At 29.9% G+C, this 13,655-nt stretch overlaps 1 protein-coding gene across 7 annotated transcripts in view; it reads left to right on the top strand.

Moving 5' to 3' along the window:
• Positions 1 to 13,074, top strand: part of LOC144858966 (agrin-like) — a 78,044-nt gene extending 64,970 nt beyond the window's left edge. For 6 of the 7 annotated variants that reach the window (XM_078715135.1, XM_078715134.1, XM_078715133.1 and 3 more), the window contains 12 exons: positions 2,526 to 2,741; positions 3,235 to 3,452; positions 3,589 to 3,726; positions 4,087 to 4,330; positions 4,666 to 4,777; positions 5,011 to 5,124; positions 5,285 to 5,483; positions 5,705 to 5,822; positions 7,579 to 7,605; positions 8,692 to 8,919; positions 9,505 to 9,608; positions 10,209 to 13,074. In XM_078715135.1, the coding sequence (XP_078571261.1) occupies positions 2,526 to 2,741; positions 3,235 to 3,452; positions 3,589 to 3,726; positions 4,087 to 4,330; positions 4,666 to 4,777; positions 5,011 to 5,124; positions 5,285 to 5,483; positions 5,705 to 5,822; positions 7,579 to 7,605; positions 8,692 to 8,919; positions 9,505 to 9,608; positions 10,209 to 10,360 (1,870 nt within the window). In that variant the 3' untranslated portion in view covers positions 10,361 to 13,074. The remainder of the gene's footprint in view (positions 1 to 2,525; positions 2,742 to 3,234; positions 3,453 to 3,588; positions 3,727 to 4,086; positions 4,331 to 4,665; positions 4,778 to 5,010; positions 5,125 to 5,284; positions 5,484 to 5,704; positions 5,823 to 7,578; positions 7,606 to 8,691; positions 8,920 to 9,504; positions 9,609 to 10,208) is intronic. The other variant, XM_078715132.1, reaches the window with a different exon arrangement.
• The last annotated feature ends 581 nt before the right edge of the window (positions 13,075 to 13,655 follow it).

Genomic DNA, 13,655 nt, shown 5'->3' with positions numbered 1-13,655 from the left:
AATTTAAAAGTTTAAAAAAGTAATCAATATATCCAACTATAGAAAGTACCATTCCCAACCCCTAATGTTCATTATTAAAGTCCTCTTAATAAAATGAGCATGCAGTCTATCTATATACAATATAAGAATAGTCACAATAGAAATAATTATGTACTAATGCAAAAATTGAATAATTTGTTCTACTAGTACTAATATCCAACTAGTCTATTTATAGACTGTGATTCAACTAATATTCAAGGGAAAAAATCATTTTGGCACAGATGGTGTGTCATACCTATAAAAAAATAAAACTACTGCCGATGGTGGTTACCATAATAAATAAATACTAACAAAAAAAAAAAACTAGATTTAATTCGTCACTATGACGAATTATAGGTTATATGCATTGATCTAAATAAAGATAATTGATTGATTTAAGATATATTGATTGATTGATTTTCTCAGAATCGTTAGTTATTTATAATATATTATAGGATCTTGCTAACGCAAATACAATAGCCGGTATCATAATCCGATCAAAGATCCTTCTGCGTATATAATGTCATAAACCACATTTGTCTTTTTATTTAGATTTCATTATAAATCATTTGTATAATCTATACACTAAGAAATACAATTGAACAAACAATATGGATAATAAAAAGAAATCTTATTTCGTTTCGTTTCCCAAGGTGAGACTCGAACTCGGTACCTTGAATGCTATAGACACGAGCAAAGACCACCGAGCCATACACAACTGACTAAAGTTATGGAAAGATTTATCCGTGTATTTACTATGCAGTAACCACTTTGGTGCAGATAGATTATTACATACCGCAATAAATTATAATGTTTTACTATGATGACATCTTTAACAATTTTAAAAAATGATGCACCGTCAAACTATATACTTTTAACTTTAATATATGAACTTCTTAAGGAAGAAAGTTAATGTTAAGTTTGTTATTTCGGCCCAAGAAAATGTTATAATTTGATTGATTGTCATAATTAATTTTTTTTAATTTAATATGCCATTAATGATGACTTAATCAACTTTTTTTCTCCTAATTTCATAATAAATCATACATATGATACATACACTTCAAGAAAATGAAATAAAAAATAGGTGTTCCCGAGCATTCTAACGATATATATTAATTTTAAAATTTAGCATATTTTCACCATTTTGTTAACTTACACGTGCGTAGCCTGTCACTTTAGACGTTCTCGTATAACGCTGTTTCGCGTTGAAAAGTGAATAAAATATGATGATATTATTAAAGAAAGGTTATACAACAGTAATCGGACAAAAAATGTGCGCATTAACGTTTGACGCGCAGTGCGCGTGCAAAAATCTGCGCACTCATAGTAATTTTTTAAACGCTTAAAATTGCCTGAAACGTACTCTAATTTCATCGAAAATAAATTCTGACAATTTTGAACATTTTAAGCGCGCGTACGCATGCGTTATATGCGTTACGCACGTAATTATATTGCCATATGATGAAATATGACCTGAAATTTATGAGTACCAACTTTTATTTAAAAATGATTCATGCTTGTGAAGATATGATTACAAACGTGATTTCATTAAATCGCGCGTAGACCGCGTAATGTTTGATTGCGCACCGTGAAAACATAACCACATCGATTCCTGGCCATAAGGAATATACTCTGAAAAATTGACTTAGCTAGATGAAATTGATATCAAGATAATTCACGGACAAAATAGTGCTAAGGAAAGAATAAATAAATAAAGATCCTGACAGAATCAAGAGGTTATATGCATATCATGCATATAACCTAATAAATAATCAATAACTAGAGACTTGGGAAAGTCTAATATCTAACAAGAAATTGAAGAAAGGGGCTTGAGATAAAAGAAAGAATCAGTTTAACAAAAACTAATGTGAATTTGTTTTAATGACTGCTTACTGTAGAATCTTAGCCATTCAAAATCTTTACTGGCTTGTGAAGATTCCACACCACACTACAATTCCCATACACTGTACTTCTTTCATTTCTTCTATTTTCTGCATAATTATGAATTTTGAAGATATCAATTTGATAGAGATACTAATTGATTGACTTAAAACATTTCTTTCTCGTTTTATGGGAAAGTGTTTCTTTAAAGATATATTGTCCCCCTAAAAAAATATTTTGTTGAATATGTTATTTTAATGTCACATAATAGTTATTCACTCTCACAAAAAATTGGGTCTGAAAAAAATTTAATTACCTGAGAAAAATGTAATTTAAAGCAAAAAATGGTCAAATTGTCTGGAAGACAATGAGTTTTTGGGTAATTTAACTGTTTATTTTGTCTTTTTATAGGTGAAATAATTTTTTTCCCCCGTTTTTTTTCTTATGGAAGTGAACAACTTCATTAAAACTGCAAAATGGCCTATTCAAAGTCCGACTTTAAAAATCTTTATTTTTCATGATTTTGGGGGACAATACATCTTTAACATTGGTGTCCCCCTGAACTAACTATTTAAAAACTCCATTTTTCAACCAATTTAACATGTAACTGTTTCTTTCATCAGCTTTGATGTTGGATTTGATAATCTCTTGGTCCTTCGAAGCTCGGAGTCGGTGTCTGTGAATGAGTGGCATACAGTCGTCGCCATGCGTGAACGTCGTGATGGCAGCCTACAAGTTGATGATCAGGCCAAAGTTTCTAACAGGTTGGGCAGTGGGTCATCTCTTTTAATTCTAGAAACAGATGTGTTTGTTGGTGGAATTCCTCTAGACCAAGAAAGGTATGTTGTACAATTTGATTATAACAATAATTTGGGTTTCAAGGCCGTAGCCAATATGAGGCAGACAACACACTTTCAATTTTCAATCCCCCGACACATCTCGTCATTTTATATTAATAATTATATTGAAAGCATCTTTGCCTCGTCTGTTTTTAACCTCACCTTGGTTTTTTTTCTTTAAATATTTCACAATTGAGAGCAGTCTCATATATTTAAAAAAACAAATTTTTATTTTAAAAAGCCATAGAAAAACAGTTATGGAATTTTCTGTTTAATGTCCAGCATACAAATCAGGATACACTGCTAATACACTACTCTATTGTTTTTCTCAAGTTAAGTTAATACAGTAAAAACCTCTATTATGGGGAAACTTTCAAAACTGTCCTCTAAATAGGGGTTTGTTTGATTTTTTTCAAGAATCTATCTGAGCTTGTGAAAGAGCCCCATAAAGCAGTCAAAAGTTTTAACACAATTGACTTCTTGTTTATTCCAGTACATATGATCATCTTCAAGTATCAAGTGGCCTTGTGGGGTGTGTCAGAAAACTGTCTATAAATGATGAGCCATACCAACTGAAGGATGATGCACTGTATGGTGCCAGTGTTGGTGAATGCGGTGTTAGTCCGTGTGATGCTAAACCTTGTCTTAATAATGCCACATGCATTAAAGAAGGCGAAAATTTCATGTGTAAATGTGTTGAAGGATTCTATGGTATATATTTTTCAATTTTTAAAGATCTGTCATTCTAAAAGTATCTATTTATCTTATTATAAAATAGTGTAACATTGAAACATCTTTAGTACATTTAGTACTACAGTATCTAAACATGTATACATTTGATTTTTAGGCCCACTCTGTGGAGATATATTTGTGGATCCCTGTGAAGGTAACTTGTGTCGATCTGGTTCAACATGTGTGACTCTACCTGAGGGTGGATATCGATGTGATTGTCCAATTGGCTTGCAAGGAGAGAAATGCGAAGAAGGTAAATGGCCTTGAATCTACCACTGTCAGATATAAAGTTTGTCATTTGAACTCCCATTTATTGTGGTGTCTGTAATCACTGTGTTTACCATGAGCTCAGTGACACAACACCTATGATTGCTCATTAGCATTAGCATAAAGCACCCCATAGCATAAGCAGCACTAATGCAACTAGCTAGTGTTGGACAGCTCCATATGAGTGCTGAGCCAGTTGCCTTTGTATGTTGTGCTGTGCGCACTAGTACTGTAGATGGCCAAACACTTTGCCATGAGCATCATGTGTTTGATACTGGTTGACATTATTACATTATTGATTGCATTATTAAATTAATATTATATTACATTGTTTTTATGTTAAAAGAAGTTGTAGAGGAAGTGTACATCCCAGCCTTCTCTGGTATATCCTACATTGAGAGACCAGGACTTAAGAATCTTGCAGACCAGACAAGTATGAACATCTCATTCTTAACAAAGACAAAAGATGGTATGATTCTGTACAACGGACAAAAAGGAACCAATAGAAATGGAGATTTCATTTCTCTTAATATGGTTAATGGATTTTTAGAATTCAGATACGATCTTGGTGGAGGAGAAGCAAACATTAGGTAAATAAAGCTTTTAAATTTAAATTGGATATAACTAATAATAAATAATAAGCATATTCAACTTTTTGAGCAGATCTAACAAGTTTAATTAACAAATTATTTTTATAACTTTTAATTAGTGTCTGTACTTTTTTTATTGTTTTAAACATTGTTCATGTATTTTAAACTGCAGTGTATTAACAAAGATTTTCTGATTTTTATTTTGATATAAATTAGACCAATAAAGGATGAATTGAATTGGATTTTATGTGATGAAGTTCACCTTATATAGGTAACAATACATATTGAAAACTAACTTCCACAAAAACAAATAATCAAATTTAAACTTCTTGCAGGAGTGAAACACCTTTATCTATGAATGAATTTCATGATGTTTATGTGACACGAAATCGCAGAAATGGAATGATGGTGATTGATAATGGTACACCAGTATCTGGAAAATCTAAGGTAAATAAATGTCATAAAATTGAATTGTCAACATTAATTCTCCTGTGTGCAAACAATTTTGTTACTAAAACACAATTTTTTAATTTTATATATCTTATGTATTTATATTGTTTTACTTTTACATGTTTGAAGTGCAGCATGGAGAGCCGTTTCGATAGTGCGTACATGAAAATTGAATAAAATAAATAAGGTACTAACTTTCTAACAAAGCAACTTTTCTTTTCATGATAAAGGGAACTCAATCCCAGTTGAATCTAGGGGGAAATCTATTTATTGGTGGAAGTAGAGATTTCCAGTTTGCTACACGAGCAAGAATAACAACCGGTCTTACTGGTGCCATTGAAAAAGTAAGTAAGCTTGTGTGCTTTTACATCTGAAAATAGATTATAAATCTATAAAAATGTACATTTATTTTAAATAAATATGTTACACTTTAAAATACATTTCATTCAAAAAAATTGAAAATAAAGTATTTCAAAATATTTTCTAATTTTGATACATTCATAGTTCATGGTCAGAGGAGAGATGGTTGATGATTTGCTAGAGGGCGCCATTAATGTTGTTGAAGTTACGAACTACCAAGATGATGTTTGTAAGAATTCTCCATGTATGGATGGTTACATGTGCATGAAAAACATAACTACGTACGCCTGTGTTTGTCCTCCCGGTAAATTTGACACCGAAAATGGTTGTGCTTCTGAGATAGGTAAGATGGTTGACAGCTTGAACTTTACCTTTATAAATGAAGTGAAGATTGATCGATCCATCTATGTAAATATGATTTCATATATGAATAAATACAATTTGAAATAATGACTTGCCTCAATTTTGTTGGAGTTTGTTTTATATATCAAACTTAAGTGGGCAATCTGATATCCTATAGTGTTGTACAGTATGTAAATATTTTTTAATGATTTTTAATTTCAGATCCAGGCATGGTATCAGATGTTCAAACAACACAGGAACCAACCAAGACACCATCAAATAATATCATAGGTCTTGATGGAAATACCACCCTAGCATACCCATCTGGGGGTAAAATAAGGTAAGAAAATGAAACATCTTGATGAGTAGTCAGATAAAATATTCCAAGACTGCTCTTTTAAGACCTGAACAATTAAGCGGTTTTGCAATAAACAAAACAGATTGTGTTTACGAGTAAATTCTTGTAATGTAATGTAGGGCAGAGGTGAGCAGACAGTCACAAATGATACTTTATTAAAATAGCCAACTGAAATAAAATGCAGAAATAATAATCATTCTGATATATCTTAACATAAGTAAAATTACAGTATGTTTTACTAACCCAGTTGCAGAACTTTTATGTATAATTAATATAAATTTAAATAATTTGACTTTTAGTATATCTTTTACTAATACTAGTTTGATACTAGCTTTGAAATAGAAAGTATTATTTGGATAATAATATAATTGGTTTGTAATTGTCTGATGGATTTGAAGATGTCTTTTTTACAATCCTATCTTGAAAGAAACTGATAGTGCCTTAACAGGTCCTTGCAAGTTTTCTTTCAATATTATTTTTAAAGAAATTGTAAAATTCTCTTGTTACTACAAAACAGATAAACATTTACAATTACAAGTTGTATGATTATGTTGTTGTTGTAGCCTAATCAGTATAAGTGTTGTGTTAAATTAACTATACTCATATAATACTAGATTGTAGTAGATAAGATTCCTGATTTTATTTTAGTTACAGACGCACTAAAAACATATATGATAATAGTGCAATGAAATATTCAGCAACTTATTGGAGCCCCATACGGTAAAAAGAAAAACAAACAAATAAAATACAACCAACTTCTTTGCTACACCTTCATCAATATCATGTGTGGATTTTCCAAATTTAGCTTTAACTATTTCCAGGGAGTTGTAAAATATTTTACAACTCCCTGCTCCATCTTTCTTTGAACATATCAATTTTCTCTAGTTGATGTAAAAAACACCAAATCATGTTCTTTTTAAAAGCAATGTTTTCATACAGCATATAGGCAAGCCATACATAATTTATCACACATCATAAGTAATCAAATTACATAAAGAATAGTAATTTAGGAATAAATACATATAATTAGTTTTCGACAGTTATAAAGGATCGATGTATGGATTTATCTTTACCAAAACCCTTGGACAGACTTGAAAAAATTCCAATTTTTAAAATGTATCTTTATACATTTTTAAAAAGGAAAATTAGCTTTTAAACATTGTTAACGAATATAGCCTCTTTCTGAGTTTAAGACTGTTGTAGGTAGTAAAAATAGTTTATGATTATATTAATATTTTTATTTTTATTTATAGAATAGAAATGAAAGATGTAGTACTGTATTTAAATTAGATTATTATACATTTAGTTTTAGTTTACTTTGATTTATTTGACTTTGACAGAAACATTACAAAGCAAAACACTTTCCTGTGAAATATGCCATTTTAATAATTAAATGGGGTTGATTCTTTTTACATTTGTTTTGTATAAAATATACTTATAATACGAAAAACATTAATATGTATTCTTATGCTTGCAATGGAAGGTTACAATGCATGAACTGAGTTTTGTTTTGATATTAAGATTTTGATCACAATACCTTGGGATTGGTAGCCATCTAAGCTACAACTCTTCTATTTATACCGTTCACTCATTTAAAATTTCATAACTACTGCACTACTTAATGTTTGATGTGACAGTAATATATTTTAGATAATAGTTTAATCAATTTTGTCATTGGTGTGATTTTGCTTGCCACTTTACTTCATCTTTACACCATGTCATCATTTTCTATTCACAGTGGCGACGAAACGGTTGCATCTCTTCGGTATTAAAACTTACAATTTGTTCAACAGTTATAGTTGCATGACCTTTAACCTTTGCATGCCTGCATGTTTTCTCCATTCTATTAACAATTAGATTAAACTAATAACGTAATAAAACTACTATTATGTGCCAAACTTTTAGAGAGTTGGAAATCTATTTTTTCTTTTAGATTTATTACGTAGACGATTTCAAATAAATTGTTTGATTGTTGGCAGTGTTGGAAAACTACAATATAAGAAATAAAATATCTATCAGAGATTATATGATATCATCTTTAAACAATAAATACATATTACAACAACACTATGTTAAATTTTCGTTGTGCCAATTCAACACTTCTTTCCAATTCCTGTTGAAAACTGTTTTGTGAATAACCTTTATGCTAAACAAACTTTTTTCAAGATTGCTTTTTTTTTTCAATTTTCTGCTTCATAGCTAAGGCTTTATTTTTTGCATTTTTATTGATAATTCAACTTTACTTTTTACTTGGCATGGCATGGATAAATCACATTTTCATTGAAATTGTTATTTATTTTCTTTTATAAAAAAGATAATCATCACCATACATTATCGATGTATACATGTTTTTTTAAAAGAGTTGCTATTTTTATTTATTCAATCTGAATGAATTACTATTGGTTTTTCTAAACCTTCTTTTTGAAATTTTAGCATGTTTTTTCCATTTATTTTCTTAATTTCAGGGAATGGTAAAGGTTTTTTTTGTGTGTTTTTTAAATTAAATTTTAACAATGCAAGTGTTAGGATGCTTGTTGGGTTTATCTTGAAAAAACATAGTTGCATGAGGGACATAAAGCATTTAAACAATAGTATACAATCAAAGTAAAGTAACTTTCATAGCCCAATTTCTAATTAATTAAATTTACATTATAATTCCTTTCATTATGGATAAATACAGTATTCACCAATCTCTACTGTATATAAATAAATCACTTTATTGAAGATGTCCTCCTAATAGAGGTTCTACAGAACTTCAAAAGGGTTGCAAAGTAGAGACACAAAACATTAGATTAGTAGTTTAAAAGTAAATTATTCAAATAATTAACTATCACTAATTTTATTTTAAAAGCGTGAAAGCAGCCAGATCCAGTCAGATTGAATTGGATGTAAGGACTGTCAACAAATCTGGTGTCATTTTATGGAATGGACAAGATAACGGAAAAAGTGGAGACTTCCTTGCCATAGCTATTATCAATGGACTTCCAGAATTTGCCTACAATCTTGGATCAGGCACGCTGCGCATCAAATCCAACATTCCGATTAACGACGGACAATGGCATAGAATATATGCTATGAGGCAAGTATTGATAATAATAATTAGTAATAATACTCGGACATTCCAACCTTCCAGATTTCTTCAGGAACCTTGCAAATTTTCATCCGATCTCCCGAATATTAACAAAATTTCCCGAAATATTTTTCAAGGCCACGTTTATTTATTATTATGTATACTCATTCAATGAAAAAACTCTAATTTGCAATGAAAGATTTTTTTTCTCAGACTTTTACGGTGCAGACATAATGTGTGGCTGACTAAATGATGGGGGATCTTAAATTGACATATCCTATTGGCTTAATTGTGCAAAATTGTGCAAATTGAACATTCCATGAGTTAAAATGTTCTGTTAAAATATTTGAACATCATTGGAAGAGTTGGGTTTCATTTCACAAAATCTTTTAGTGTATTAAAGTGTATACCTTGAATATACCTTGAACCGTAGGACTTTGAGAACTTAGCTCATTTGTCCCTCCATTGTCATCAATGAGAACTCCTCAGTAACATATGGGCGAAACTTGAGATGGTGGTCAGACCATAACTTTGCAATGCCGGTACATACAGTACTATGAGTCATTGATTGATAATTATTATTTTTATATGTAGAAATCTGAGGGAAGGTAGTCTGCAAGTAGATGAGGATGAACCCATTCTTGATACGTCAAAAGCAGCCTCAACTCAACTTGATACAAATGGACTATTAATATTAGGTTTGTAATTTAAAGTATAAAGCTCTGTCTAAACGATCAAACAAGTTTGACAAAAATGTGTGATCATGTCCATATTTGCGCATGTCACATTTTTTTGTCACATAAAGTTTGATAGTGTAGACAGATCTTAAGAGGTTACACATTCATTGGAATAAAGTTAGTTCATACTTTTATGCTTAATAATGTACTATATGTTGTAAATTCTGAAATGCTTCTCTCTAAACATCTTTCATACAATTTCAATTTTTTATGTAAATTTATTAACAACAACTTAAACCAATTACAACCAACTGCTGAATTACATGGTGTTTACAGAAAATATAAAAAATTTACAGAAATACACATACAATACACAAGGAAAGACATTTACAAGGAAAATTAAAAAAAAAGTTATTGCAATGCAGAAAATCAGTATCTAATTTATAGTGTAATAAGATTTTAATATGCCTAGACAGAGGTTTGTGCTCTCTGAGTGCCCTTCTAGTTTTGTATTTGATATGATGATATAAATAAATTTTTGTTTATATTACTAATGTGTATATAAATGAATAACACTATTTTTAAAAACCATGTTAACATTTTTACTTTCTTATAAAACAGGTGGTGTTGATTCTTTATCAGCAAATGCACCGGCAGAATACAGGAACATGTTTGTAGGTTGTGTCAAGAATGTTCAAATAGTTGGAAACAATTTAAAATTAGTAGATGACGCTATCGGCCAGAAACCAACTCAATTCTGCAGTGAGAACTAAAATAAGAAAAGAAATAAATGGTTTTACATAAACTATGATGTATAAAAAAACTATTACCAGGGTATGTTAAGATTTGGTTTACTAGACTCTACTCCCTCGTTGGTATATCTCTGTCCTTATTTGCAAAACTATTTGCATAAAATTAAAATATTATTTTTGTCAAAATGCATAATTAAATAAGTGAAAATTTATGAAAAGTAATAACCATACCACAAGACCATAGGAGTAAAGTAAACAATTGACCAAACATCCACCGAAATGCATCTACAATTTTACAAAATTGATTTAAGCATCAAACATTTAATTGTTATGATTAATAATGGCTCCAAAATGGATGTTGTCTATTAATAGTGTTACTGTATACATTTTAGTTGTGAGATATTTGTATATGAACAGATTAATTACAATTTTGTTTACTTTGACAATAATTATTATACAATTAGTGTTATAACATTTTATGAAAAAGTATCATTTATGTTAATGAAAAGTTTTAGTATTTATATATTGCCAGCTAGAGGAGAACATGTCATTGTATATATATCCATATCAATCATCTCTTTATTTATTTATGTTGTGTAAATTGTTTTGAAATTTTACCATTAAGAAGGTAGATAGCAGAAGAATGTAATATATGCTGTGTTTACATGCACTAACGTTTTACTGTTGTTCTATGCCTCTGATAAAACACTGATAGATTTCAGAGTTACATCCGATGCAACTTAAACTCTGATAGGTTTCAGAATGTCTCATTAGACGAGCGATTCCAATCGGTGTTGTATCAAATGTTTAACTGCTGTGTTTTTTGCCGAACAAGCTAAACAGCGATGTAACTCTGATGAGCATGAACTTAACTCCAATAGAAAAAAAAAAAAAATTTGTAAACATGGCTATATGTAGAAATTAGACAAAATATTATCATGTGTTTGTAATATTTGTATTTTATGTTTATAAATAAATATATATAAATTTGTTTTAAGCTTTTAGTTAAGAATTGTACAGTTAAGGCGTACTGTGGGTTCATACAGTATAATCATTTACAAACTTGTAATTGCATGATATTTTGGTCAGATTTTAAAGAGAAATTGATGAAAAATACATTTGTGAGGTTTAAAAATAAAATGAGACTCATCGATCGATAATTGTTGGATATTAATATTTAAAATTTCGAAATAGCAGTAAATTAGTGTAAATTGTGAGAATATTCAAAATAAGCCTAGCAGCTAGGCTGTACAATGAAAAGTTGAATTGCAGTTTACACCCTATTCATATCACACAATTACGAGTCCCATTTTGTGGTGAGGCCTCACAACTGTGTTTTATCCACAATGAGTTTGACATTCGTTAATGTAATATGCTGCTACGCTAAAAATTACGGGTTTTTAAAGGTTATATTTTAATTTTTATTATGTTAGTTTTCTGATCAATAAACAGTATCAGCTAGCGCTCGACATAAGGACCGGCTATAGTAAGCTTGGCTATGAAACTTATCAACACAGATACTTTCTCAAAATTTGGACCGGTGATGTGGAACGAACTCCCGTCTGTGATCAGGGAACAAACCACGGTTTTACAATTTGAAAAAGCCCTCAAAACACATCTATTTCCTAAGAAGTAATTCATTGGTGGGTCTGCTGATGTAAAGCGCTTTGATCATTTTACACTCATTTGGAAAAGCGCTATATAAATAAAATAATAATAATAATATGATGTAGTAAGGCAGTATATTACCATTAGGCTGCTATATGCAATGTTCAACATTAGATTTTGCACGATTTTATGATTATAATGGTAATTTCATTGGATAGCGGAAGAATGCAACTCTTACATATATATGAATATAACTGGTTGTTATTTTTACTGTTTTACTGACTAGTCTATACATAGCACATATTGTACAGACATTTTTACGTTCTTATGTGAAATTAAATCATGTAAATTTCAAAAACAAGTTCCACAACCAAACTTTGCAAATTAACGATTAAACCGGCCAAAATGAAAAAAAAAGCAAACAAATTTATTTGATAGGTATGCAAATTATGTCTATATTAAATATGTATATACACTTTTACAGTAGAACCCCTCTATCAAAAGGACACCATTAGGGGACACTCCTATTAAAAAAACGAAGGAACACTGATGGGGTAACTCAAACACCTAATATAAGGTGCCCCTTTAATAGTTCTACTGTATTATAGTATTGTTGGTAGGTTATTTCTTACTGTAAATATAGACCACAACTCATCTCATTGTTAATTTTATTGTATTTTTTATTTAAAATTCTAATCAATTCAATTCGTGTCTATAAATTTGTTTCCAAGTGATTCAAGAAAATCACGATACAGGTAATTTCAATAAATTTCCATTATATATCTGTATGTTGAAATTTACGTTTTTAATGTGGTATAAATATGGCCAAAATATGTAAATTTCCAAATTTAGATATACGAAAATACGTCTTTCATATAGGACAGATGAGGAATCGTGTGCTTTCATTTGACTTTAATTGTTGTTAATAACACAACGATTTTAATTCCATATTTACAGTAGTAATGTTTAACCCTTAAAACTGTCGATTGTTGATCATTTCAAAAAGTTTTTATTTTACAAAATGATATTAAAATCATGTAAGCCTAAGCTGAGGTTTTATTATATATTGTGCCATTTATTATAGTCTGTTCTACTGTAGCACTATATTATAATCTTTTTTACAATAATGGTTAATTGTTGTTTATTTTGTTGTTTATGTCCAAAACAAAAAAAGACGATAGGTCTAAGGAGGGCGCTGTGGTTGTATAGATGTATAGATTTTAAAACCATATCATTTCGAAAAATGGTCAAAATATCAACTTTTTAAAATTCAATAATTATGCGATAATATTGCCATATATGCCCATATATTGTCTTATCATCATCTTATAGGGTCATAGTAACTAGTTTTGTCAAAGAATAAAAGGGTCGAAATTTGGCCAATTTTCGAAAATTTCCCTGTACTATATAGTACAGTGATTTTTTTCAAAAAATGGCCAAAATATCAACTTTTTAAAATTCAATAATTATGCGATAATATTGCCATATATGCCCATATATTGTCTTATCATCATCTTATAGGGTCATAGTAACTAGCTTTGTCAACAAATAAAAGGGTCGAAATTTGGCCAATTTTCGAAAATTTCCCTGTACTATAGTACAGGGATTTTTTCGAAACATAGCCAAAATATCAGCTTTTTAAAATTAAATAATTATGCGATAATATTGCCATATATGCCCATATATTGTCTTATCATCATCTTATAGG

This window comes from Antedon bifida, chromosome 2 (assembly GCF_963402885.1).
Source record: "Antedon bifida chromosome 2, ecAntBifi1.1, whole genome shotgun sequence".
NCBI lineage: Eukaryota > Metazoa > Echinodermata > Crinoidea > Comatulida > Antedonidae > Antedon > Antedon bifida.
This window is presented reverse-complemented; position numbering and strand designations above follow the sequence as displayed.